The sequence below is a fragment of the Mauremys mutica genome, chromosome 14 (assembly GCF_020497125.1).
Source record: "Mauremys mutica isolate MM-2020 ecotype Southern chromosome 14, ASM2049712v1, whole genome shotgun sequence".
NCBI lineage: Eukaryota > Metazoa > Chordata > Testudines > Geoemydidae > Mauremys > Mauremys mutica.
Window position 1 is genome coordinate 21,764,576 of NC_059085.1, and position 25,025 is coordinate 21,789,600.

General features: G+C 38.8%; 2 protein-coding genes across 14 annotated transcripts in view; one reads left to right on the forward strand and one right to left on the reverse strand.

Moving 5' to 3' along the window:
- SIAH1 (siah E3 ubiquitin protein ligase 1) overlaps nucleotides 1–1,915 on the forward strand; it is a 41,473-nt gene extending 39,558 nt beyond the window's left edge. For all 9 annotated transcript variants that reach the window (XM_044987630.1, XM_044987633.1, XM_044987629.1 and 6 more), the window contains one exon: nucleotides 544–1,915. In XM_044987630.1, the coding sequence (XP_044843565.1) occupies nucleotides 546–1,394 (849 nt within the window). In that variant the 5' untranslated portion in view covers nucleotides 544–545 and the 3' untranslated portion in view covers nucleotides 1,395–1,915. The remainder of the gene's footprint in view (nucleotides 1–543) is intronic.
- Nucleotides 1,916–8,519: 6,604 nt separating this feature from the next.
- Nucleotides 8,520–25,025, reverse strand: part of LONP2 (lon peptidase 2, peroxisomal) — a 140,986-nt gene continuing 124,480 nt past the window's right edge. For 3 of the 5 annotated variants that reach the window (XM_044987610.1, XM_044987611.1, XM_044987609.1), the window contains 3 exons: nucleotides 18,258–18,465; nucleotides 16,324–16,514; nucleotides 8,520–10,873 (listed from right to left, as the gene is read on the reverse strand). In XM_044987610.1, coding sequence (XP_044843545.1) covers nucleotides 10,652–10,873; nucleotides 16,324–16,514; nucleotides 18,258–18,465 — 621 coding nt within the window. In that variant the 3' untranslated portion in view covers nucleotides 8,520–10,651. Of the gene's footprint in view, nucleotides 10,874–12,226; nucleotides 12,307–16,323; nucleotides 16,515–18,257; nucleotides 18,478–25,025 lie in introns of those variants that run through there. The other 2 variants (XR_006573563.1, XM_044987613.1) reach the window with 2 other exon arrangements.

The following is a 25,025-nucleotide window of genomic DNA, read 5'->3' on the forward strand; positions in this document are numbered from 1 at the left end:
AGACTTTGCTTTTCATAGCAAATGGTTAGTTTAATATTTGCTAAATCTGAGGACTTTGAAAATATAGCGTTACTATCATTAGTAGGATGGTTATTATAGACGCATGCTTATGGTTAGAACCCTTTATTTTCTTGTCATCTAGAGTGTGATATAGTCACTTGTTCTATATATCCAATATACATATATACACACCAAACACCTATTCTTCAGGAGTGCCTTTACTTTCTCTCTCTCTCGCTCTCCAAGCAAACAGATATCCATTCTCAATCTTAAATTAGAAAATTTAACAGAATTTCTGTGTTCCTTGATCTCAACTTTGTAAAGTTGGCCAGCATGCAAGTATTTTATATCCTTTCCAGCTTCACTCACATGCACTATAGCCACACTCTTCACATTTAATGAGTATCATGTTTGTGAAATGTACAATGTATTAAATGGTATGTCAAATTTTTTTCTCAAAAAATTGTTAAAACAACAGCTACACGGGAAAGACTGTACTGACACATTCTCTCATATACTAACTCTGTTCTTCCTTCATTACAGAAATGAGCCGTCAGACTGCTACAGCACTACCTACAGGTACTTCAAAGTGTACACCATCACAGAGGGTGCCTGCTCTGACTGGCACTACAGCGTCCAACAATGACTTGGCAAGTCTTTTTGAGTGTCCTGTGTGTTTTGACTATGTGCTGCCACCTATTCTTCAGTGTCAGAGTGGCCATCTTGTTTGTAGCAACTGTCGCCCCAAGCTTACATGCTGTCCAACTTGCCGAGGCCCACTGGGTTCCATTCGTAACTTGGCTATGGAAAAAGTTGCCAATTCTGTACTGTTCCCATGTAAATACGCCTCTTCTGGATGTGAGATAACTTTGCCACACACAGAAAAAGCAGACCATGAAGAGCTGTGTGAGTTTAGGCCTTATTCATGTCCATGTCCTGGTGCTTCATGTAAATGGCAAGGTTCGCTGGATGCTGTAATGCCACATTTGATGCATCAGCATAAGTCAATAACAACACTACAGGGAGAAGATATAGTTTTCCTTGCTACAGACATTAATCTTCCTGGTGCTGTTGACTGGGTTATGATGCAGTCTTGTTTTGGCTTTCATTTCATGTTAGTCTTGGAGAAACAGGAAAAATATGATGGTCACCAGCAGTTCTTTGCTATTGTACAGCTGATAGGAACACGCAAGCAAGCAGAAAATTTTGCTTATCGACTTGAGCTTAATGGTCATAGGCGGCGATTGACTTGGGAAGCAACTCCTCGATCTATTCATGAGGGAATTGCAACAGCCATTATGAATAGTGACTGTCTAGTCTTTGACACCAGCATTGCACAGCTCTTTGCAGAAAATGGCAATTTAGGCATCAATGTAACTATTTCAATGTGTTGAAATGGCAAGCAAACATTTTCAGGCCAGTGTTTAAAACAGTTGCATTTAATTTCGCAGAAACTAGGGTAACCATCTTTGACTGCCAGACACAAACTATTTGGTAGAGGGAGGCTAGACGTATATGAAGGTAAATAAAAGGAAAGGCTGTTAAATTACAGGAAGCAGTTGCATGTAGTAACACTAATATATTTAAAATAAGTCAACAGTAAACCACTGAAAATATATATACACCCAAAATGGGCATCTTTTGTATTAAGAATTGATTCTACAGGAAATGTTGTAAAATAGTTCTAAAAACTTGTTTGTAGATTGATTGTACTGTTGAAAAGGATACTGTTGTGTTTTTTGTTTTTTTCCCTTTGACTGACAAGCCATGTTGAGCAGTCTGGTCTCTTGCCGCTGCTTTTTCCCCTTAAGTCACTACATAGTATTGCTGCTGTTTGTGTATATTTTTTGTGTATTTGCTAATTTTTATTAACTTCTAGTTTTTCATTAAATAAATATGACTTTCTTTTCTGTAATTCAGGTTTTCCTCCTTTTTGTACCTTTTAAAAATTAATTGCAGGTGTCATCTTTTGATATTCATAATTGCTTATGGTAAAACTTATACTTCTGTACATTTGGTAAATTAGTCTCTTCCCAGTAGTCCATTCATTGGTGATACTGTTCTTAATTCAGCTATTTTGTGAATGTATTCAACTCTAAAGGAGCAATTACATTGGAAGAATTATCAGAAAAACAGCTCCTTTTAGAAACAGGCCTAGATGATGATGTACTTTATTATACCTTCAAACAAAAGTGAGGAGTTATTGGGTAACATCCTAATTAAAAAAACTGAAAATTCAGGCACACTTTTTAAATTTAGAAACTTCAGACACAAACTCATGCTTGTATTTTGGTTTTGCAGTACAAGAAGGCATTGTCTTATGCAGTATTTGTAACTATAAAAACAGACCATTTAAAAAAAAAAAGGCAGTCTCAGAATACGATGTTTTTGGTCTTTTTTAATTTTGTCATTAAAAGAATACCTGGCAAACTAAACTCTTGTTTTTTGCTTTAGCACAATATTTGACTAATTTAATATTTTAACTCAACTTGCTTGTTCTGGTATCCTTTGTCTGTTACTAGAGAGAACCAATTTTATTTTCCTTAGTCATACTAATCTTGTATGTCATCCCACCATGTTAGTGATACGATGAACAGCATACATCCAAAGGTTCATGCAATTCTCTTGCATTTAAAGGCATAAGTGGTATATTGGGGCCTTTTGCAGGTTGCTTGCAAGTTTGAGAAATTCACCTTGAATGTATGTCCATATACAGCACTGAGATAGTTAATGTAAAAAAGAACTATTAAATTTCAAACTACTTTAAAAGTATCTTCGCCAAACTTGCTGTTGGGAGAAATAGGATGAAGATTAGCTACTTTTTGTATAACATTAAAATATAATTTATTTACTATATATTGTCTAACTTTCTTGTCAGAAACTGATCTGTTAAGACAACTCATTGAATTGTTTTTGGTGCAGTGATTACACATTTTAGCCTGACGGGGTAAGTAGTCATACAGGTAAGGAATGTGAACCAATTTTATAGACAGGCCAGTGCAGAAAAAGTTCATTTTATATAGTTACAGAAGTAAGCTTCAGCAACTTTTTTTTAAAAGTTGCTGGTTGCATTGTTCAAGAGGATAAAAACTTAAGAAATATACTGGCATCTCATTTCTTTAATTAACTGTTGCACTTTGATCTCTAGTTGAATACTTGCTGTGTCAATTTTCTAAATGCAGCCTATTTAATCTTACCTACGTTTACTCGGATTTTGTTTTTGCTATACCATGAGATGTTTGGCTACAGCAGTTACAACCTAGTGTCTGGTAGGTTTGAAATTAAGACTCTTTATTTAAATTTGTTGTTTCTCATTATTGAAACTTGCATTTCAATTCTAATTCTTTCAGAGGCTGTTGATAAATAGTGTGGACTACTTTTACATCCAGACTTTTGGTTTGAGTAGTAGATTAACTCCTATTAAAATACATAGATTTGAGGCTTGCCTAAAATGAATTAGTAGGATGTTCTTGTTTTGTGTTTTAAGAAATGGTCACTTCCTTAGATATTAAAAGTTCTATGTGATGATATGGCTGGAACTGAGGAAATGATAGTTGTATTAGAATCAACCAAACATACCTTCTCAGATCTTGTAACGGAATCCATAAAAGCTTTTGTTGTTTTAAAGTTAGTGGAAGTCTCTTTACTTGGTGAGTCAGAACTATGATTTTTAAGTATTCCTGATCCATGTAATAAAATGTCATTTATTTTTAAAGTAGGTTATTTTAGGTCAGGGGTCACAAGCTGTCAGCCTCCACCCAAAACCCTGCTTTGCATCCAGGATTTATAATGGTGTTAAATAGATAAAGTGGTGTTGCTCTCAGAGGCTTGCTACTTGAAAGGTGTCACCAGTATAAAAGTTTGAGAACCACTGTTTTAGGGGGTTGTTACTTTGATTTTTATTTGCAATTACTTTCTTTAATACCTTATCTTCTTTATATAAAGAAGATAAGGTATTAAACTTCCTGGTTTATTTTTATTTTTTACATTGCCCAAACAACATTTCATGGGATACTGTAACTACAGAAATGTCAACCTTGCTTTGAGACTTTTAGGGATATTTATTTAAAAAACAAACAGGAATTAGAGCATTTGTTTGGACTAATGGCATGCCAAAGGTGCGAAGCCAAATACACATGGGGGTGGGGTGCAGAGTAGCACCTTGAATGCATGCTACAGGAGCTGGGACCTCTCCCTCTCCCCATTTATGGCCAAGAATCATTGCAATCCCTAGCCTGGGAGAAATAACAGGAAACTTGTCCTCCTATGCTTTCTACAGCTGAGTTACCTTGGCTGGGGATGGTCCTTGTCCTGGTCATGTTCCCTCTCCCCTGCTGACTGTATAGTGGGGGTCTGATAGGAGGCAAGCTGTGGTGATTGTCAGTGGGGTTTGGGAAGCTGGATTAACTGCTCCAGGTAGCCCCTATTAACATGCTCCAGCTACCTAGCATATGCTAATATAGTCCAGCAGGTTCCACTCAGGGCAGTTAGAGCACAACACACAGCCTGCAGCTTGGATGGTGAATCCAGCAGTGTCCCAACCAATTCAAAGTCACCCCAGCTTGCCTCTTATCAGAGCTCACTGTGCAGCCTATGTATGTCCCATATGGATGGTGGAAGAGAACACCCTCTCACTTGTGGCACTATGTGCTGTGTTCATCAGACCTGAGTTGGGGTGACTGGTACATATGCTCCAGCTTGCAAAATTCATACATTTAACCCTAATTTCTTCATTACATGTTAAAGATGGGAGGGGAAGGATTACAAAAAAAATAGGGTTGGCATCTCTGTGGTGTGAGTCTGAATGACTCTTAGATTCACCTCTGAATTTCGGGCAAGGGTGTAGTTTTGCTTTGGGAGGGAATCTAACATTGAAATTTGTCTAGTATATGTATTTAAATGTCCTACATGCACTTGTGTTTTGGGTTTAGTTAGCATTTCTAAAGTTCTGTTAACACAATAGTTTGAAAATAGGGCCAAGCTTCAGAGAATATACAAGAAAAGCGAATGATGCATATAATAGGATACACTGTCCACCAAAAAGCATAACATGATGGGAAACTGTAGAGAGAGAGGTTCATCTGCATTTTTCTGGTACAACGATTTAACTTCCTGGCACTAAAGATAGAGTTGCTTTAGAGGAGTATGTCTGCATAAGTGTAGCACTTTTATAAAAATGGTTGCTGCTTGTTGTACTTTTAATGGGTAAACAGGACATGGGGTCTTAGAGGCTTAATATTAACTTGCATCTACAATGATTTACGGTTTGGGACAGTTCAGAATTCAGTACAATTTAAGATAGACATGAAAGGTGAGCTTGCAGTAGTCCCCCGCAGACAGTTGCTCCTCTCAATGAGTGATTTTTAAAGATTTTACGTTGTGTTTACAGTTAATGTATGCTAATAGTGTAGTTAATGTTGCTTTCAGACTTTGTCCCCCATGACATTTAATGTCATTAATCAGATTGAGAATGGTTAAAACATGCTCATGAAAGACATTAAGTATAGACTGAACTTTTTTTTTTTTTACTGTTATGCAGTAAGACATTAATGACCTATATTAAATGTTGTACTAGCTCCCACGAGATCTAAAAATAGTGATATTTAAAATGCCTGGAAATGTCATATTAGCAGTGACTATTTACATTAGAAAAGTTTACCTTATTCTAGTGGAAAAAGTGCATTCCATTATTTTAAATAAAGATCATTGAGTAAAGATTCTTCTGTATATTTTTAAATATATTTAGAGAGAACTGTCAAACAATTCTATCCTTAATCCAAATACCTGTTTTTATGTATGGCAGTAAAACTGTAGGTGCATAAGCTTTGGGAAGGCAAATGTGTGCATTAACATTTAGTGTTTCTCTGTTCAGACATTCCTTGCATACATTTGGTTATTTAAGCTGTTAAGTTATTGTTTGCACTATGCACAGTGATATGTCTGTTAGGAATGTTACGGGCAACTCTGTATATCACTGAAACTACTGTAATTCAAAGTATGTTATCCAGATAGTTCTGTTTAACTTTTCAAAGCTATTATGAATAAAATTAATTGCTTCATACTGTGATGGGCCACCTACTTAGGGAAACTATTAGTTTGTGGCAGAGGGAAGGAACAGCAATTGCATTTTTGCAGCTTTCCAAGCCTGGTTCTAAGTGTGTAGTGCCATTTTGAGAACCTTCTACTTTGACTAGACAGCTGACACACCACTAATAACCAGCATTTGAGTATTAGTTACAACTTACATTCATCAAATACCACCTCAGTGCAATGAAGTTGTGACTTTGGAAGGCCTTTATGTCAAGAATAGGAGTCACGTGATAGTAAGAAAGCATGAACAGCTGAGTGCAATAAATAACATTCAAGTGTCAATGTAGAAAAGTGTGCAGGTGCTGGTATGCATAACCTCAATTTACTCAGCTATTAAAAACTATGATTAGTGTTTGTTTAAAATCTTTTTCACTATTAATATAAAGGATTTCTGCAGGCACAGAGGTAAGGCCAGGACAGCAACTGGTGGGGGTCAGGGGAGTAACCCATGACCAACCCCCACATTCTCTCCATCCCATCCCTTTTTGGGGAGGATGGCTCTAGCCTGGCTGGAACTGCTCCAGCAGGCTGGGCTGGGCAGCCCAGCTGCTTCGAAGGCTGCAGAGAGAGGAGCTTGGCTGAAAGCAGAGAGATTCTGGCCCCCCCCCCGCATCTTCCCTTCTGGCTCTGCTGCCTCTCCTTGCTCCCTCTGTTGGGGGGGAGGGCCTGTGTCCCACCTCTCCCTCTCTATACCTGCTCATAAGCTGACCCCCTTCTCTCATGCTTCCCTTTTTTACAAAAAAGCGCAACTAGTTTTCAACCACCACTAGCTTTCTAGGTCCCAGTCCCTCTCTACTTATTTCTGAAAACTTCTACCATGTTCAATAAAAATGAATGCACTTGCAGTTCTGCATAAACTATACAAATGTAATTTGTGTACAGAATTTCTACTGGGCTCTTCTAAATGTAGCTTTACAAATTGAGTGCATCTGTGAAACAAAAGTAAAGTTTGCAGGGGGTTGGATCCCTAGGAAAATTGAGTCCTCACTAGGCTCTATAGTGGACTACACCTCAGTGGCCTTGTTGCTATGGAAGCTGATGGAACTCTATAGTCCTTCATTAGAATAAACATCAACCAGTCACAAAAAAATCCATCTATGCACCCATGGAAAAAAACAAGCATGTTTAAATAGAAAGCTCTTACAGTGTCTTCTGACTTCCTGCTGTTACTCTCATTACCAGGTAAGGCCTACTGCCTTGTCCCTCCATGTCAAAAAGGAGCAGCTGAGAATAGGAAGCTTTCAGGTTCCTGCCTGTCCCATGTAGAGTAGAAAGCTACAAGCCCCGGGACTACTTAGCACTAAAAAATGTTAAATGTGACAAGTTGTTGGTTTTGTTTAATGGTGTCCATTATTGATGTAGTGATGTCTGCTATTACCTGTTTATAATACTTAGCATGTCACATACCTCAACTCTCAATAGAACAATCTTCTAGCAATTTTTGGCGCTTTGCAAAGCATTCCAGTGCACTTCTGAGGGCTCCCTCACACCCAGGAAATAACTGGAATGATGGACCTTCCTGTTCTGGAAGTTTACAGGCAAGGAGAAACTGTCATATTTGTCTTGATGCAATACACATTCTTTAGCCTTGGTTTTTAAGGCTATTGGGGGACCTGGATATGACTAGGGAAGATGAAGCCTTCTTTTAATATAATAAATGGATCAATTGTAAGAATGCTACTGAACAATTGTAGGACTAGTCCTATTATGACCCACAGAAGGTTTAATAGACCTCCTTATACACTGCATATACAGAAACCAGTCGAAGCAAAATATTTTATGGTGTATGCTTCATTGTGATTTCCCATTATGGTATAGTTACCACCACCACCCCTTCACAAATTTTTCTATAGCAGACCCCTATTTGACACCTACATCATATTACAGTTTTATGAGCAGTGGTGGTATTTCGAAACTAGTCTTTCATTAGGAGAACTAGCTTGCAAGAAGTGGTCAAACCTTTATTAATCTAATACCAAACTGAAAAATTTAAGTTACAAAAATCAGCATTACTAATCTTTCTTCATAAGCTAACATAAGGAAAACAACATTCAGAGACTCCTATTCACAGAATATAATCATCTTCCCCATAATTTAAAACATGCATAGACTAAAGTTGGTAGCTTTAATTACAGCCATCATATAAGAGGGTGGAAAAATACATGAGGGTAAGAGGCTAATATGATTCTTTACAAAGGGTAGAGTGGCAAAGAAAACTAGAATTTGACAATTAAAGCTATGCTTTTTCCATACTCTTGTTCTGAAATATTTATACTACAACTATTTGAATTTTGGAGCTTTAAAACACCAAATCAAAATGTTCCCTTTTTTATTTGAGCATCCAGTTTTTCCACAAGTGAGACTTAAGGAGTCTTTCTTTGTATAAGCCTGACTTTTGCCTCTCCCGTCTACATTCCCTCCCCATGCAAAAAAACTCATCTGATTTGTCAAATTTCTCATGACTGCTGCTCTGCCAGAAGAGCATGGTTTTAGAAATTCCAGGAGAATGAAGTCAAATACTAAACTGTTGGGAGAAAAAAATTAAGCATCATCTTCGCATATTTTAAGAATCCTCTTCCAAAACTCCTCAATAATTTGAGTATCAGAGGGGTAGCCGTGTTAGTCTGGTTCTGTAGAAGCAGCAAAGAATCCTGTGGCACCTTATAGACTAACAGACGTTTTGCAGCATGAGCTTTCGTGGGTAAATACCCACTTCTTCGGATGCAAGCAGATGCTGCAAAACGTCTGTTAGTCTATAAGGTGCCACAGGATTCTTTGCTGCTTCCTCAATAATTGAGGCCATAATTTCCAGTGGGGACTCACCCTACTCTTCACTAGCATGTACACAATTTTGAAGGTGTGAATAGGTATTAGTGCAGGGGTGGGCAAACTTTTTGGCCTGAGGACCACATTGGGGGGTGGAAATTGTATGGTGGCCATGAATGCTCATAAAATTGGGGATAGGAGTGGGGCCAGAAATGAAGTTCAGGAGGGGGATCAGGGCTGGGGCAGATGTGTGAGGGCTCTGGCAGGGGCTGCAGGGTTTAGGAGGGTGCTGTGCTACACTGGGTGGCTTTAATAACTTAATCCTTATTTTATTCTTAAAGGTAACTCTCAAACATTTATTATGACATTCCCACAAGAGATAATAATCATAACTCTGTTTTTCAGATGGGGAAAATAGGTTCAGATGTTTAATCTGCTCAACTGTCCCACCATGCAGTGGCAAAGCCAGGCGTAGAAACGTATGCATAATGTGCTAGACAACACTTCTCATGCAGATACCATTAAAATGGGGACAAGACATGCTTCACAGAAGTGATTAATCAATATTTGTATGTCTTTTCCATTATGCTATATACTCTCCCACAAGTCTTCACTTTTCCTGACCTGATTTGGTTGCCTCTCTTTTTTTCCTGTTGTGAAGGAGTAGTTTTGGTGGCATTCACTGGGTGAATATTTGTGCATTTGACTAACTCTGGTTTGCGAAATCTTGTATTTTATTCCACATCTATAAGCACCACCCTCAAACAAACTCCATTTCATTTACCACAGATGTGTATTAAATATTTGTGCTGATTAAGGTGAGAAACTAACTTCTCTCATAGTTAAGGAAGAGATGGGTCTTAAGTCAAATTTCAACCACTGTTCCCCCATAGCTCATGTGAGGGACCTGAAATTTTACCTGTTGGAAAGTTTTAGGGTGAGGGCCACAAATACATCATATTACGTATTTCCTAGCTTTTTGCATGTTAACGGTTTGGCCTAGAAACTCTAAATATCAGCTGGAGGTGTTAAAAAAAAATACACTACTGACCATTAAGATTAGGCACTTAAAATAAGTCATTGAGCCAAAAATGGACAAAATCGGGAATATAGGACACTGGCAATGGTATCTGAGCACAACGAAGGTGGTTGTGGTGACTCATGCTTTACATTTCTTTTAAATGTAACAACTCTGAAATTCTAGTATTTTAACAAATGCATTTTTGCAAGGTTTTTAGACAAAAAATTAATGCACTTCAACTTTGTTTGTTTGTTTTTTTGCTGGGGAAGTAAGCAGTATTCACTGATAGCTCATCTGAAAAACTAAGTGCATTTATTTTAATTATATTAAGTTTAATATGGATAATTTATATAACACAAATCTCTTGCCTAATCACTACAGTTATCATTAAACCCATCTGTATACAGCAGTAACAAAACTAGAGCAAAAGTGTTTAACTGGGTTAGGTGCTTTTGAAAAATATATCCCTAATCTTCACACGCTTGGGTGTGCAAGCAGGAATGTGTACTCTCCCCATTAATGCCTGTACATGCTGCTGATAGAAGGGGCACATGTAAAACTTGTTTGGTAAAGTTGCAGGGGCACTTTTCTATTATTAATAGTCAAGTAGAACTGGGGTTGAGGCCCCACTGAAAGAAAGGCCTTAATTTTAATGGGTGGCACAGCACATCACAGTGAGGCCTCAATATTTGTATCACCGTAGATCACATTTTTACCATCTGACAGTTGAATGAGTGTTTAATGTTGATGTATAGGATATCTCACCCAATCTGCTTAAAGTTTACTATTCAAGTGCTCAAGTCCAGTCTTGACTGAAAATCCCCCATCGAAAGCTGAATTCAGAACTTCATCCAGGCAGCTTGCCGTAACAAAATTCAAGTCCTGCCGCACATTCATTGCAATCTCTTCAAGGTCTTTTTCATTTCTTTGAGGAATGATAATTCTCTTCAGTCCAGCTCTATGGGCTGCTAGGACTTTGTCCTTAATTCCCCCAACCTATTAAAACCACACAATTTAAAAAGAAAAGTTATTTAGTTATGATGCTTTCAGCAAAGCAGTCACAAGAGGGATTTTAAATTAAATATTAAGTGAACAAGACAGGATTCCAGATGAACATCCATAATTCATCATACTGAGAGCTTAAATTGCACGGACATATTTTTAATGGAATGTTTTTCCCCTAAATCACTTTTTAGGAGAAGGTAAATTTGAAAGTGTTGGCAATCATTTTAGTTCATACAGGTAAGGCAAACAGGCATTTATTAGTCTTAAACTGCTAGAATGGGAAATAGAACAGGATTATTGTAAAAGATTTCAGCTGCATAGCTGCAAGAATCTCAAACATGAGATCTCTTACCCTCACTTATATCCTTGCATCCATCAACATAGGAAAAACACTTCTAAAAAGGCATCTGTCTCCCTTATGATTCCCATTTTAAGGTAACACAAGGCTGGACTCTGCCCTGCTGGACCCTCCAGTCTTTGTCTGTTCTTTTCTATACATGGTAAAGCCCTGTGTATCTTAGTAGCATTAACAATGGAAAGAAAGGCCACTGTTTGTTTCAGGTGCATCTGCCTCCCTCTACAGCTTACTTAGGGCTTGTCTAAATGACAAGTTAGTGTGCGCCATGTAGACAAGCCTTTATTTTAAAAATTATCCTTATACAAAAGCAAAAAAACCTGCCCAAAAATGCTCATGCAGACAGCTATGCTTTTCAAGCAGTTGAGAATATGTACTGTAGCATATCCAAAATACAGCCAAGCATCCACTATAGCTATAACTATGAATCTTTACACTTAGGGACAAAATATGTAGCCTCTCTGTATGTTTAATGCAGTTTGTTCACAGAATCCAAAGAGGGATCATTCTGATTCACTAACAGGTTACTAGATTAAAATTTATACAATTACTTCCATCACAGTATGAAATCCTACAGCTGTAGAGCCATGAAATAACATCCATGTAAGCAGGATAGGAATCACCATTTATTGAAAAAGAGACCAATTAATGTTTAAATTAGATGCAAGAGCATGGTGTACTTTCTTGGTTCATGAAAACAAACTAATTAGCACAGCAGAATAGAGAAATCTTGGATGGGATTTTCAAAAGCACCTGACTCTGAGAAGCACATATCACAAGATTGTTGTGCTGCTATGTCACTTTGCCATGTGGTTTTGAAAATACTTTTTGTATATGACTGTTTAACAGCAGCACTCCCTTTTTTTACATCTCCTGTCTGGAGCTGTATTAACCTCATAATTTCACCTCTATTCCCACCTGCAAAATTTACAGAGATGGACACTTTACCATCCAAAGTAAGCAAGTTTTAGGATTAATGCAAAACTAACTTTGCTCAAAGAGGCCTATTTTCCTATGGAAATGCGTATATGTACATGTCCCCAATGAAGAACCAGGTTCATATTTGAGTCTGTAATGAAATGCAAAAGATGTGAATTAGGAATTCAGTTTTCTTTTGTTTACAGGTATTTCATAGTTCTCTCCCTCACCCCACCCCTCCAACCTATTTATGGCAACTAGGTTCATGTTTAAAGCAATCTGGAAAAAAAATTAACATCCAAATCAAGATGCTTTCACATGGTTTTACATCCTATATTTTATAGAAAAGCAACCAGCTACAAAGTCCCAGAAGCTAAAATTGAGAAATCCACTAAAAAGCAAGTCAGAAGATAAAAAAAATTCCCAGTTCCATCAGTAAAGCACCATTCTAAAAACTGAACTTTCATAAGCCCTGTTCATCCTCTAAGAATGTTGATCAATAACTGGTGGGCAACCTGTGGCCCGCCCGTAGCCCATCAGGGTAATCTGCTGGTGGGCCGCCAGACAGTTTGTTTACATTTGCATGGCCGCTTCCAGTGGCCATGGTTCACTGTTCCCGGCCAATGGGAGCTGCGGGAAGTGATGTGGGCTGCAGGGACATGGTTGCTCCCCACTGATCTATAACGTACATCTGTGGTGCACTCTCCTTTTGGTGGCATGTAGAATACATACTACATACACACCTAGCACAGGTATAAATAGCAGCATTGCACTGCTTAGGCAAGTAGACACATCAGAACCTTCTGCTATGTACTCTACCACCCAAGCAGTGCCTCCCCTGTCTACACTGCTATTTTAGGCAGTATTGTGTCCCACTGCAGGGTCCTTTCCTCACCACAGAGAGCAGCTGGAGCCTTTACCTGTCTCAAGGAAAGACACTGGCAGTTCTCCAGAGTCTCCCCTCTGGTTGAACAGCTGTAGTGCATCATGGGAAGGAGAGACTGGATCATAAGGCACAATCATTTGTGTCTCCTTGAGCAGCCAAAGTAAAACCAATCCAAAAGGAAATATTTAGATCTGGTTTAACAAACTGAAAGGAAATGTGATTTAGGAATGTCAACTATCAAAACTAGGAGAGCTAATCTCTTATTGGACCAACTTTCATTAGCCAAAGAGACAAGATTTTTGAGCTTACACACAGCTCTTCTTCAGGTCTGGGAACAGAAGAAGAGCTCTATGTAAGCTCATCTTTCTCTATCAGAAGTTGGTCCAATAAAAGATATTATCTCACCCACCTTTGTCTTTCTGATATCCTGGGACCAAGACAGCTACACTGACACTACAAACTGTCAGAATTGTCAATATTTTGACAAACCAAACCAGAATTTTTCAGAACTTTCTATTCTGTGAAAAGTTCGGATATTTTTACTTTGTCCTAATTCAGAAAGAAAACAAGTGTCAAAATATCAATGTCCTGCATGACAGAAATTTCAATTTTAGACCAACTCTAGTGATATGTGATCTAGTATCTTGTAACTGCTAGGAGACGTTTTCACAGATTACAGTGATGCCCTTATTGAGCAACTAAAGTTTATTTGTATGTGTTCTCTCTCTCAAATTCTACCACCAAGCTACTCATGCTATTCGGTGAGAAGAAACATTAGCCACTTTTTTCCTCTGTAAATGACAAAGTCTGATCTTTAGAAAGTTACTGCTCAGTACAAAGAAGCACCACAAATACTATAATTGTTAGTATCAAGAGAAGGTACAGTTCAAACTATCATTCTGAAGTAAAGGTTAGCCATTGTTAGCCAAAACTGAAATTAACTGAAGTTTCTCTTGAAAATGTAACTTTGCCATTATAGTCAAACATCTTTGACAATCACCTCATTTAGCAAGGAAGGTGACATAAAAACAGTGCAATACATGGATTACCATTCTAAACACACCACATCGTAAGTATTTAAAAAAAATCTTGCAAGTCATAGGTTTGATGTCAAACAAGTTCATGTGCATGTAATCTTAGGAATTTGTATATACAGTTAATGTATGCAATTGTCTGTCTTTCATAACTGCAAACATAAGAATTTGACAAATAGCTTTTCTGAAATGCTCAAAATTTGTCAGTTTAAGTTGTTACTGGAATTAAGAAGAAGCCAGATCCTCAGCTTCTGTAAATTGATGTGGTTCTGTTGATGTCAATGAGTCACTTTTAACTTATAGCAGTTAAGGATGAGGCATTAAAGAGCATTCTTTGGATACAAATCAATGGGTTTTAACAGGCCATTCTTTGCTTAGGAAAAAGTTAAAAAATAAAGTATTCCAGATGGGAAAGTGAACACACAGGTTGGCAATCTTATAAATTCTAAACTAACGCAAGTCCTTGAGAAGGAGACAGGAGAGAGATTCCTTTTGCTATGGTGAAGCAGAGTTAGGAGAGTGTAAAATTAGTATTTTTAATACCAAACACAATCCTGCTTTTCACACAATAAAAACATGGTCCTGTCTTGCTAACTCTCACTATCTGCCATAAGGCATCCTACTATGTGAAGTCCTTTTGAATTCAATAGGATGCTCATGTGAGTGTCAGCAGGATTCTGGACTCTCAAGAATCAGTTTTCAGAAAGGATGGTGTCATTTCTATTAACTGTTTTTGAGGGGCATGTTTGCAGTCTGCACTTGACGACGACCTGGCCAAAAAAACAGTTATGCTGTGCCAGATGTCTCATGTTATTTAAGGTACAACAACCCTATTCAATTTGGTAATCTGATTTAAGCCTACTATGATGACATACCAGAATTACTGCAACACTCTCTTCTCGAGTGCGAGCCTTGACAAATGCAGTCATATCCACTCAGAATGGTGCTATAAAGATCATTCTCCTAGCCTGTCACATGTCCAACAAACATAAGTGGCTTGTCTTCACTTTCAAAGTCCTTCACAACATGTCCCCACCCTATTACCTCTTCTGAGATGTCAACTCCTAATTCTGATCAGCCCATGATACCAGCCTCCATTGTCTACTTGTTTTCTGCTGCCCCTCATGCTTGGAGGTGCTCTCCCTAAATAGCCACTAATTACTCCACTCATTATCCTCATTCAGATCCCTCTAGCTCTCTGATGCCTACAAAACATAATCATGATTAGGCTGTTTGTGTGCTGAGACTACAACCTCTCAAGCTAACCCACATTGCCTCATTATTTCCTTGAATTCCCATCCGTCTGTCCGTATCCACCTGTTTTTTGTCTTATGGTTAGATTGTAAGATCTTTGGAGCAGCAAATGTCTTTTTGTTCTGTTGGTACAGTGGGGACTAGAGCTCCAAAGTGCTATGACAATACCAAAAAAAAAAAGAAAGAAAAACCACATAATGGATGTTTCTGCACTGCCCTCCTAATGGCATGGTTTAAGGTCGTTTTTAAATTGTGGAAAATACTGTTCTCACATTGAGCGGTACAGATCTAACACTAAATTACAGCCAACTTACTTTCATTCTTTACACATAGTTGCTATAATTATGTTCATAAAGAGCTTAGGGCTTGACTAAAACCAGATTTTATCTACACTGTACTCAACACTATGGGGGAAGAAAAATATTTGTGGTTTAGGTTGAACTTCTGCCCATAGCACATCTGTGATGCCTGCATATGCTAATTGTACAAATCAACTGTATGCTATTATCACCGGAGTCTAATCCTCTCTCCAAGGACTACAATAATAAAAATACCCTGTCAATACCAATAAGTTGATTTTTTTTTCAGGAACTAATGCTTTTTAATTTGCAACACACATGTAGGAAATGTAAATGGATAGTATGAATTTTAGGAATTATTAGAAAAGGAAATTTGTACTTGTAAAAAAGTTATCTGTTGCACTGAAAATATCACCCATATACTAACAGTTTTTGAATGCAAATTGCATAAAATCAAGTAACTTTCATAGTATACATCTGGATGTGAATTAGGACTTTTCTATGCATCTGTGCTAATTATACTGAAAGACAATGCAAGGCTGTCCAGGAATGAACTGGACAGCAAGATTACAAGGTTTACACCTGGGTAAGTAGCTCTGAAGAAAATTACTAATTCATCTTACAGAGGGGGCATTAAGAGGAAAAAACCCACAGTGCTATCTTAATATAGGTTAACTTTTCCAAATGAGACTTACTGGAAGAACAAGGCCTCTTAGTGTAATTTCTCCAGTCATTGCTACATCTGAACGCACCAGCCGCCCACTGAAAAGTGAGGCAAGACAGGTTACTATGGTAACTCCAGCAGATGGTCCATCTTTTGTGACGGCTCCAGCTGGGAAGTGCAGATGGATGTCGGTGTTGTCAAGGAGATCAAAACTTCCAGAAGCTTAAAGAAAAGAGAATGGTTTTGAATGTGGAAAATTCAAACCTGTGTTATTCCTGGTCTTTGTTCTAAAAAGGCCACTGGAGAACTAGAATTCTTAGCAAATGCATTATTTGAAAACAGTACACTTAAAAATGGAGAGAAAAAAAATCTAATGAACACACTACATTGCCCCACTAAAATCTAAACTTTTCTAGGCCAAAGGTAGCTTGCTATCAATATTAAACAGGATAAAAATCTATGATTTAAAAACAAACAAACTGGATATTTTAAGGCCTAAAAACTTATTACAATCTCTTAAAACATTTTAAGTAGAAATAAATATGCTGAATCCATGAGCCTTCATCAAAAATTTTGAGTTAAAGGCTGATTTTCTAAATAAAGAATTAATCCGGGTAAAATATCTAACTTTGAGGTCAAGCATTATAAATTGCATAATAAGCCATATACCATAGTAAGGGCTTGATCCTGTGGGCTACGCTATTGGGTTCAAGAGACTGGTAAAGTCATCACAGGCCGTGGGACCTGGCCTCTGACTCTGGGCGACACACTATGGACCAGAGACTTCACAACTCCAGAGAAAATGACTTGTGTACCTGTAAACTAATCTCACCCTTAATGAAGATCTGAATGAAGTCTACATCTTCCTCTTGCCCTTCTGATATGGGACACAGAACACATCTCTTATTATCACACAGAACTCTGCTTCTATTTACCACTCTATCTGATACACCCTCTAAAGATTATATGTTGTAGCCAAGCCAGAAATCGTTCATTTGGTCCTTGGACGCTCTGCTGAAACTACCAACAGGAGGTCCGAGAGTCCTGTTAATTGTGTTGGCTTTTACTATTTGGCTACTCAGCTCCCCAGAACAACAGATCACCAAACTATGCTGCAGTCTTCTAGAACTTTTGATTTTCTTGATTAAATCATACTAGATTTAAACCTTATTTTCAAACTGAAGTCTTTTTTCAGGCTATTGATGGATAAAAGATACTTGTGCTTCACAGTTTAATAGTTCTAGTACAACCCAAACAGATAAAAGCCAGTGAAAAAGTCTATGCCTACAAGGCTTATTAAACAAAAAGTTTTTAAAAAACCTACTTTTTATAGAAATGGTTTCATTATTTTATAGAACAAAAAGTGTTACTTCTGAAAACTAAACACTGCCCGGAGGTATTTAACTCTCAAACATCATAGCACTGGGTTGCTAACAAAGAACTAGAAAGCAAGCAAGTAGTTTAATGATGAAAAGCAAATTAGAAATTTAAAATAGATAGAATTTTAAACATCTAAAGTTGCCTTAAACAAGTAAGGCCACTTAATAACAAAATAGAACACGTCTGAATCCTCAGCTGTAACCAGAACTGGCTAATCAGCAGCAGGCGCAGGAGGAACCACAAATAACCAATTTGTGGCTGGTTTTTTTTGGCTGGTCTCATTTTCAGCATTAGTGTAGAGGAGCCTATTTCTCCTTTAAGGTAAATATAATTGTTCTAATGTGTCTTAGATAATCAATTAAATAAGACAACTTTTCATATAAATCAGCAACCTATTCGTTATTATAGTTCATTATTGAAAAATATAATGGTACATTTTGGGTCATCACAGAAACATCATAAGCCTTGCATAGGAATTAAAACAATTGCTTATATGCATCTCTTTGGTGAGAGGTTATAACAGGTATTCATCTCTATGTTGCATTAGGCTCACACCAACATTCTTGTTTTGTGTTTTTCACATACCATTAGTTAGCTGGTATTTCTTTGCATTGCTACGCAGCCAGCTAATTGCAAGATGTGCTGACTCCTTCATGACATCCCCCAGCTGTCCAGTTAGAGTAAGCTGACCTTCTCCATCCATTTGGCTGGCTTCTACAAACATGATCTCACCTCCTAAAGGAGTCCAAGCCAAGCCTATGGCTACTCCTGGCTGATTCAAACGTTCAGATACCTAAGAAAACAACTCAGAGTAGAACACAATTTTTAAGAAAGAATAACTCAGCAAGGCTTTGAAAATATTTTTGAAACTCTTAACATTCACAACTTAAAAAGTTAAAACCCTTAGAATAAACTAATTTGCTAGGGCAGGGATTTTACTGATGCCTTCAAAGCAACTACTAAGTTTTAGACAGAAAGACTAAAGGCAAGTCTCCAACCTCATATTTAATTCCACCCTGCAATAATTTTCCCCAAATGCGAAAATACATTACAGCATTAGGGCACGTCAATGGATGCACTAGCTCTCATCTATGGCATGCAGCTGGGCAAACAGGTGCTGATCCAGAGGCCACTTAAATAAATGGGAGTTTTTCCTTTGCCTTTAATGGACTCTGTATCAGGCCCATTCTGCAAATACTTGGTCCAATTTTTAAACGAGTTCACTTTGACCGTGTTCATCCCTCTAGTGTTTGCTTTTTATGACTCTTCTACCATGAGAGCCTTACCTACATGAACAGTTGTGAAAACCAAATTTTAAGCTTGAATATTGACCCAAAGTTTATTTCAAAAAATGTTTTCAATACAAATATTTGCAATTTATGCTGCATTGCATGGGAACAGGAACTATATCATGAGATGGCTACCAAACATCACTCACTGCAAACCTTTCTAAAGCATTTCAAACAAATACAACTTTTAGATAATGTTTTCACTTCTTAGCTCAGAGAGCCGAGATTGGAGAAAACTGCATGCTAGAGGACAATGTGTGAACAGAGAAGATGCAAAATTAATTGACTCAATTATTCATCACAAATGGTTTGCCCAGTTCTACTAACGAACAAGGCCTTGTCCCTTAGGAAGTATCATGTGCCTACTTCTACGTGGCTAGGACCTACTTAACTGAAAGATTGTCTACACCTCCCTGGGCCACACAGCCACTTTGAAAACAGCCTGAGGTAGAGCCATGTGAGAGAGAGGAGGGGGCAGATGACAGGATGTTCTCAGTGAGGGCCCCTCTGGTTTGGAATCCCCCTCCCCATCAGTCTGAAATAGTCCTACCATATCAACCTTCAGAGCCTGCTGCAAGGATTGTTTTTCCTGAGCTGTGAGGGGGTGGAAGGACTGTGGCAGAAGATTATAAAGATCTCGGTTTGGTTTTCAGATCCCAAGTTATTGTATATTTATTGCTGAGCAAAAAGGGGATACTGGAATAGTCCATGTGTATAATCTGCGTCAAGCAAAGGAAAGAGCAAAAGAAAAGTGCTCCTTTATATGGAATGAGTGTATAAATCTAAGGCCATGTCTACATGTACAGTGCTGCAGCGCATCTGGTGAAGATGCTTTATGCTGACGTGAGAGAGCTCTCCCGTCTGCACAATTACTCCACCTTCGTGAGCAGCAGAAGCTGGGTTGGCAGGAGAAGCTCTCCCACTGACATAGCACTGTGCACATGGGCACTTACGTCGGTGTAACGTATGTAGCTCAGTGGGTTGGTTTATTCACACCCCTGAGACACATAAGTTATGCCAACATAGGCTGTAGTGCAGACATAGCCTAAAGAAATACAAATAAATGAAGGTAGCATGAGAGTTTCCTTTCCATTTTAATATTTTGCCCCCCCTTATAGAATGGCAGAGATTGAAAATCATTTGAGTCAGGGCTCTGAAAAGGTGGATTATTAACTAAATGCTTTAGAGAACAGTTTCATTCACAGGGGCAGAAGAGAAGTACCCCAAATGGGCTTTTTGTGGCAGGGAGTGAAGTGATTACACCACCTGCGATAGCATGGATGCAACATTTCTACCTGTCCTCCAGTTACATCCTCCTCTTCAAACATCAATACAATGCGTGGAAGGGCATCCACTGTATGGGTCACAACTGTGCTACTCTAAAATCAAGGTTTTTAAAGCAAAACATTATTTGTAAAAGTTTGCACACTAGCTATCCTCTTCCTCCCACCTTCCTCTGCAAAAAATCCCTGTTGTGCCATCAAATACTTAAGGCAAAAGCATCTTCTCAGCTGCAGAGTGGTGGAATGAGTTTCTTTGGAATGCCAACTCTCTACACAGCACAGATTATTTGTTAACCTAACAGTTTTCTTAGGTCTGCTATCCTGCAAGTGTTACCACTACCGAAGATAAACTACACTGAAAATGTAAAGCACTGCATATGGTAAGTGTGAGAGACCACTATGTCTGTACCAAACTGTCAACTCCATTTTGTCTTGTGTCTTCCACTGTGTGCTAACTGCAAGTTTGTATTCTGTGTTGTAAAAGCAGCCTGGCCTTGATGAGGCCAGCCTATTCTAGACACTGGTCCTGCCCAGAAAGGGTGAAACACACCCTGAAGATGACTTTCAATGAGACAGCCATCAAGGCCCATCAACTCTGTCTCTCAACTATTGATCCATCCACAAGACCAATGAACTCTCTACAAAGAAGCCTGGCTGGGGGGGAGGGGCTGGAGTACCGCAACCTTGGCACATGGCCAAAGGGATCCCTGTGAAAGGGGGTCATCCACAACTACATGCCAGAAGACTGGCCTGAAGAGCATGCCTTATATACCCAGAGCTAGGAACAGTGAGCACATGGGATTCAGCGGTTTTGTCTACTAGACTGGTGTCCCTCCAGTGCCGGACTGGGCCAGGTTGTGACACTAAGGCTATGTTTACAGACTTCTGCTGGTATTACCTGTTGGTCATGAGTGAGCAGAGGTGCGATCTGTGATCAACAGCTCTGCCGACAGAAGTCTGTGATTTAGATGCTGCCACACTGGCAAAAGGGCACTTTTACTGGGACAACTGTTTTCCTTCATGAGGGGTTTTTACTATTTCCGTACAAAGTGCAGCTATGCTGGTATACTTGGATGACTAAAGCACACCTAGTGTAGGCATAGCCTAAGTATTCTAGCCCTTCTTCACATGCCTCCTATAAACAGCCTCCAAGACTACCACAATTCTCAGGTACCTCACAGCTCAAACGCAGGCCTACCTTCCTCCAGTCCTGCATGAACAACATGGTTTTGATCAGTTTGAGATAAGCATAAGGAAGGGTGTGTGTTGTACTCCTGTTTATTTTATTGATCAAGGGTCCTCCTGCTAAATGGACATCCAAACACAATTAACACATCCAAACACAATTAACAATTCAGGCAGTAATCCATCTCATCACCAAAGTATAATAAAAGCTGAGAATGCAAAAGTTTCTTACTGTTTGGCTTTTGTAAGTTCCCTTTCCTGTCTAACAAGGACAAAACACCTTTCTTTCTGCAGTTAAAATGAGTGAACAACTCTTCACTCTACAGCTGGTGCCAGTGATTACTGGCCAAAAGGACGTGCATGAAAAACGCAGACAGACACTGCTGCAATCGATGTGAAGACCTGCTAAATTGACAGCAGAGTGCTCACCGGTCGACTCCAGTACTCCAGCCCTCTGAGAAGAGTAAGATAAGTTGACCAGAGAGTGTCTCCCATCAATGCGGCACAGTGAAGACACCGGGGTAAGTCGACCTACACAACGTTGACTCCAGCTACGTTGTTCATGTAGCTGGAGTAGCGTAACTTAGGTCAACTTATCCCGGTAGTGAATACGAGCCCAAAGGCAGCTGATTCTCGCACTCTCTCTCAGAGGGACTGTTCTGCTTGCGAGCCTAGCCAGCTTAGTCATGTGCAGGCACACACTTATCACATGTGTAAGGCAACAAAATGCATTTGCAGCTATTATCCCCTCACAAAAGGGAACAAACTCTACACACTCCTTTTCACTACTCTGACATTTTTGATGTTGTGTTCTATGCTTTGGCTGTGCTGCAAGGTGCTTAGTACCACACTACACTTGACCCATAGCCAAGTGTGATTTTCTTAATATTTACTTTATTTTTCAGTTTTATGGCTTAGTTGTGAAAGCTGTATCTGTGCTACCTGAGACTGGCTCCTGAATTATATCCTGCTTGCTACGGATTGCTGCTCCTTAGTTGGAGGGGAAGGGGCAGGATGCAATATCAGTGCCTTTGGACTCAGGCAAGACATTAAGCTGTTTGCATTTATTCACAGGTCAAGCGATTTAGTTAGAATTTTTTTTAAAAAGAACGTTGATTTCCCTTATATGGCATTCTCAAAAGCATCTAGGGTCATTTAATCTACTAAAAACTCTACAAGACCTGTAGCCTAACAGAAGCCACAATGACCAATCCCTGGAATTTGCTTTAGCTACAGTATGTGTTTTTCTCATCACATCTTATTAGATTATTAAACAATAAACAGCTGTTCATCCAAGTAGTAAGGACAGTCCAGTAATAAAAAAACCCCAAGGATTATTTGAGTTCTGTCTGGTTTCAAGTGCCTAACAATGTTCCGACATTTTATTGCTCTTGCTTTGGAAACCAGCTGCCTGACACTCATGCATTTGGGAACCTGTCAGGCCTTTATGCATCTCCGACAGACTCCTGTATAGTGAGCAAGTCCACCCCATAGACTACTCGTTGGCCTACAGAATGGTGCACTGGGCTGGGGGCCAGGACAGCACGAGTCTCAATTGTTCTACAGAATCATGTTAATATCTGTGTATTTCATAACCTTCATTCCTGATCAAGGCCTCATACCCTTACCTTAGAGAACAGGCAAGTATCATTTCACAATTTCACAAATAAAGTAACAAGAGGTTAAGGTTATTTAAGGAATATCCAGGAACAGAACCAAGATCTCTAAAAGGACAGACTCCAAGTGTCAGACATTTTCCCCTACCGTCCTTTGCACTAACTGGCAGACTCAGCAGAGGTCAAGAACTGCACAGGCCTTGAAAACTGAACTACCCCTGCTATCCTCTCGAGAATCCCCATACGCAGATTTGGGTTGAGACATGCTGGCAGGGCAGTGTATGAGGGAAGCTTGTCCTGACAGCTTGGTGAATGTCTTCAAGCCAACATCTTTCATCAGCACTAAATCCACACAACTGAATTTTTTAAACTGAAGTTTATGGTTATATGCAAAGTAGCTTAAATATTTTGCATAAGATTTCACATGGAACTGCACAAAACTTGACAGCCAGCATAGAATCAAAGAAGTGTAGGACTGGAATGGACCTTCACAGGTTATCTAATCCATCCCCTGCCCGAGGCAGGACCAAGTATAACTAGACCATCCCTGACATGTGCACGTCCAACCTGTTCTTTAAAACTTCCAATGATGGGGATTCCACAATCTCCTTTGCTAACACATTCCAGTACTTAACTATCCTTGTAGTTAGAAAGTTTTTCCTATGTAGATAAAGACCTGGGCCACTTCTGAATCACTTCATTTCTCACAATGGCAGAGGAATTGAAATTAGAACAAAGGTTCCCATTACACTTCCAAAACAACTGATATTAACTAGTCATTTTCAATAGTCACTGGGCCCAATATGAGTTTAATCCGGTTACAAGTGGTTGGGCCTTCTTTTATCTGTTGGATGATGGAGGGAGATGAGGTCAAACTGCATAAACATTTTATTTAAAGTCATTTATCCCAGGTAGCGATAAGACCAATCCTTGTTATAAAGTAATTATCAACCATCATTGTTAAATCTGTTTTGGTGCATGGATAGGGCCAAAAATCAACGAGACAAATATCTAAAGAGAAGGTGATCTCACTAAATCATGTTTTTAATATCAGCAGAGATAAGAAAAAGGAAGAAATTCTCAGAATGCGAACAGTTTCAGATGTGATGAAGGAAGATAAAAAGTGAAACTAGATGGCAAAAAAACAAAACAAAACATTTTGCTTCCCAGATGTATATTTCTTTGCTGTATTCATTTGTAGGAACAGGACCCATTTGATCACAATGTGATGGTTTTGATCCTACAAATCCACATGTAGTGCCAAGATTGTAGCACAAATGTGACCAGATGCTAAGTATGGGCACAAGTAAAATTAAGCATTTAGCATAGTCAGTCCTCTGTATTAAGCAGCAGTCTTACCTCATCTCCCAGAGCACCTACTACCTTACTCAAGTGCACTGGATTAAAAAATAGGGGAGTGTGGTGGGGAGATACGGGTCTAAGTATTATCATCATACTGGCAGCTTCCTCTCTTAGGCCTTCTTCCTGCTCCTAAGTATAAGTAAGCTGGCTGTGGCAAAGTAGCTATGGCTTTGGTACAGGATCAAATTCCTCCAAGCATCCTGATCTGCACATCACTTTTCGTCTTACACTTATTATACACAGTACATAAATAGTACAGGATGAAGCTCCTACTTGACTATAGTGTCAAAGTGCAAGGCTTGAAAATGAGAAAACATTACATTTTTGTAACTATATGGACAGTTAAGAACTGGAGGCATTTAGATGGGGGAGGACTCTAGCTTCTAAGTATCTTTCCTTAAGATTGCTTTAGGATGCATTTATAGGTTGAACAGTTTTTAAAAAAGGGGGAAGAACATAAATTAAAGACTCCTTTAATATAGCAAAGTAGTAATATTGTGGCTGTATCAGGCCAGTATGCAGTTCAGACTTGTGACTTCTGACTGAATTTTAATTGCAGTTGGAGTCAGTCAAGTTTCAAAGGTTTAAATGATACTAAGCACCATGCCTTCTTTGGGT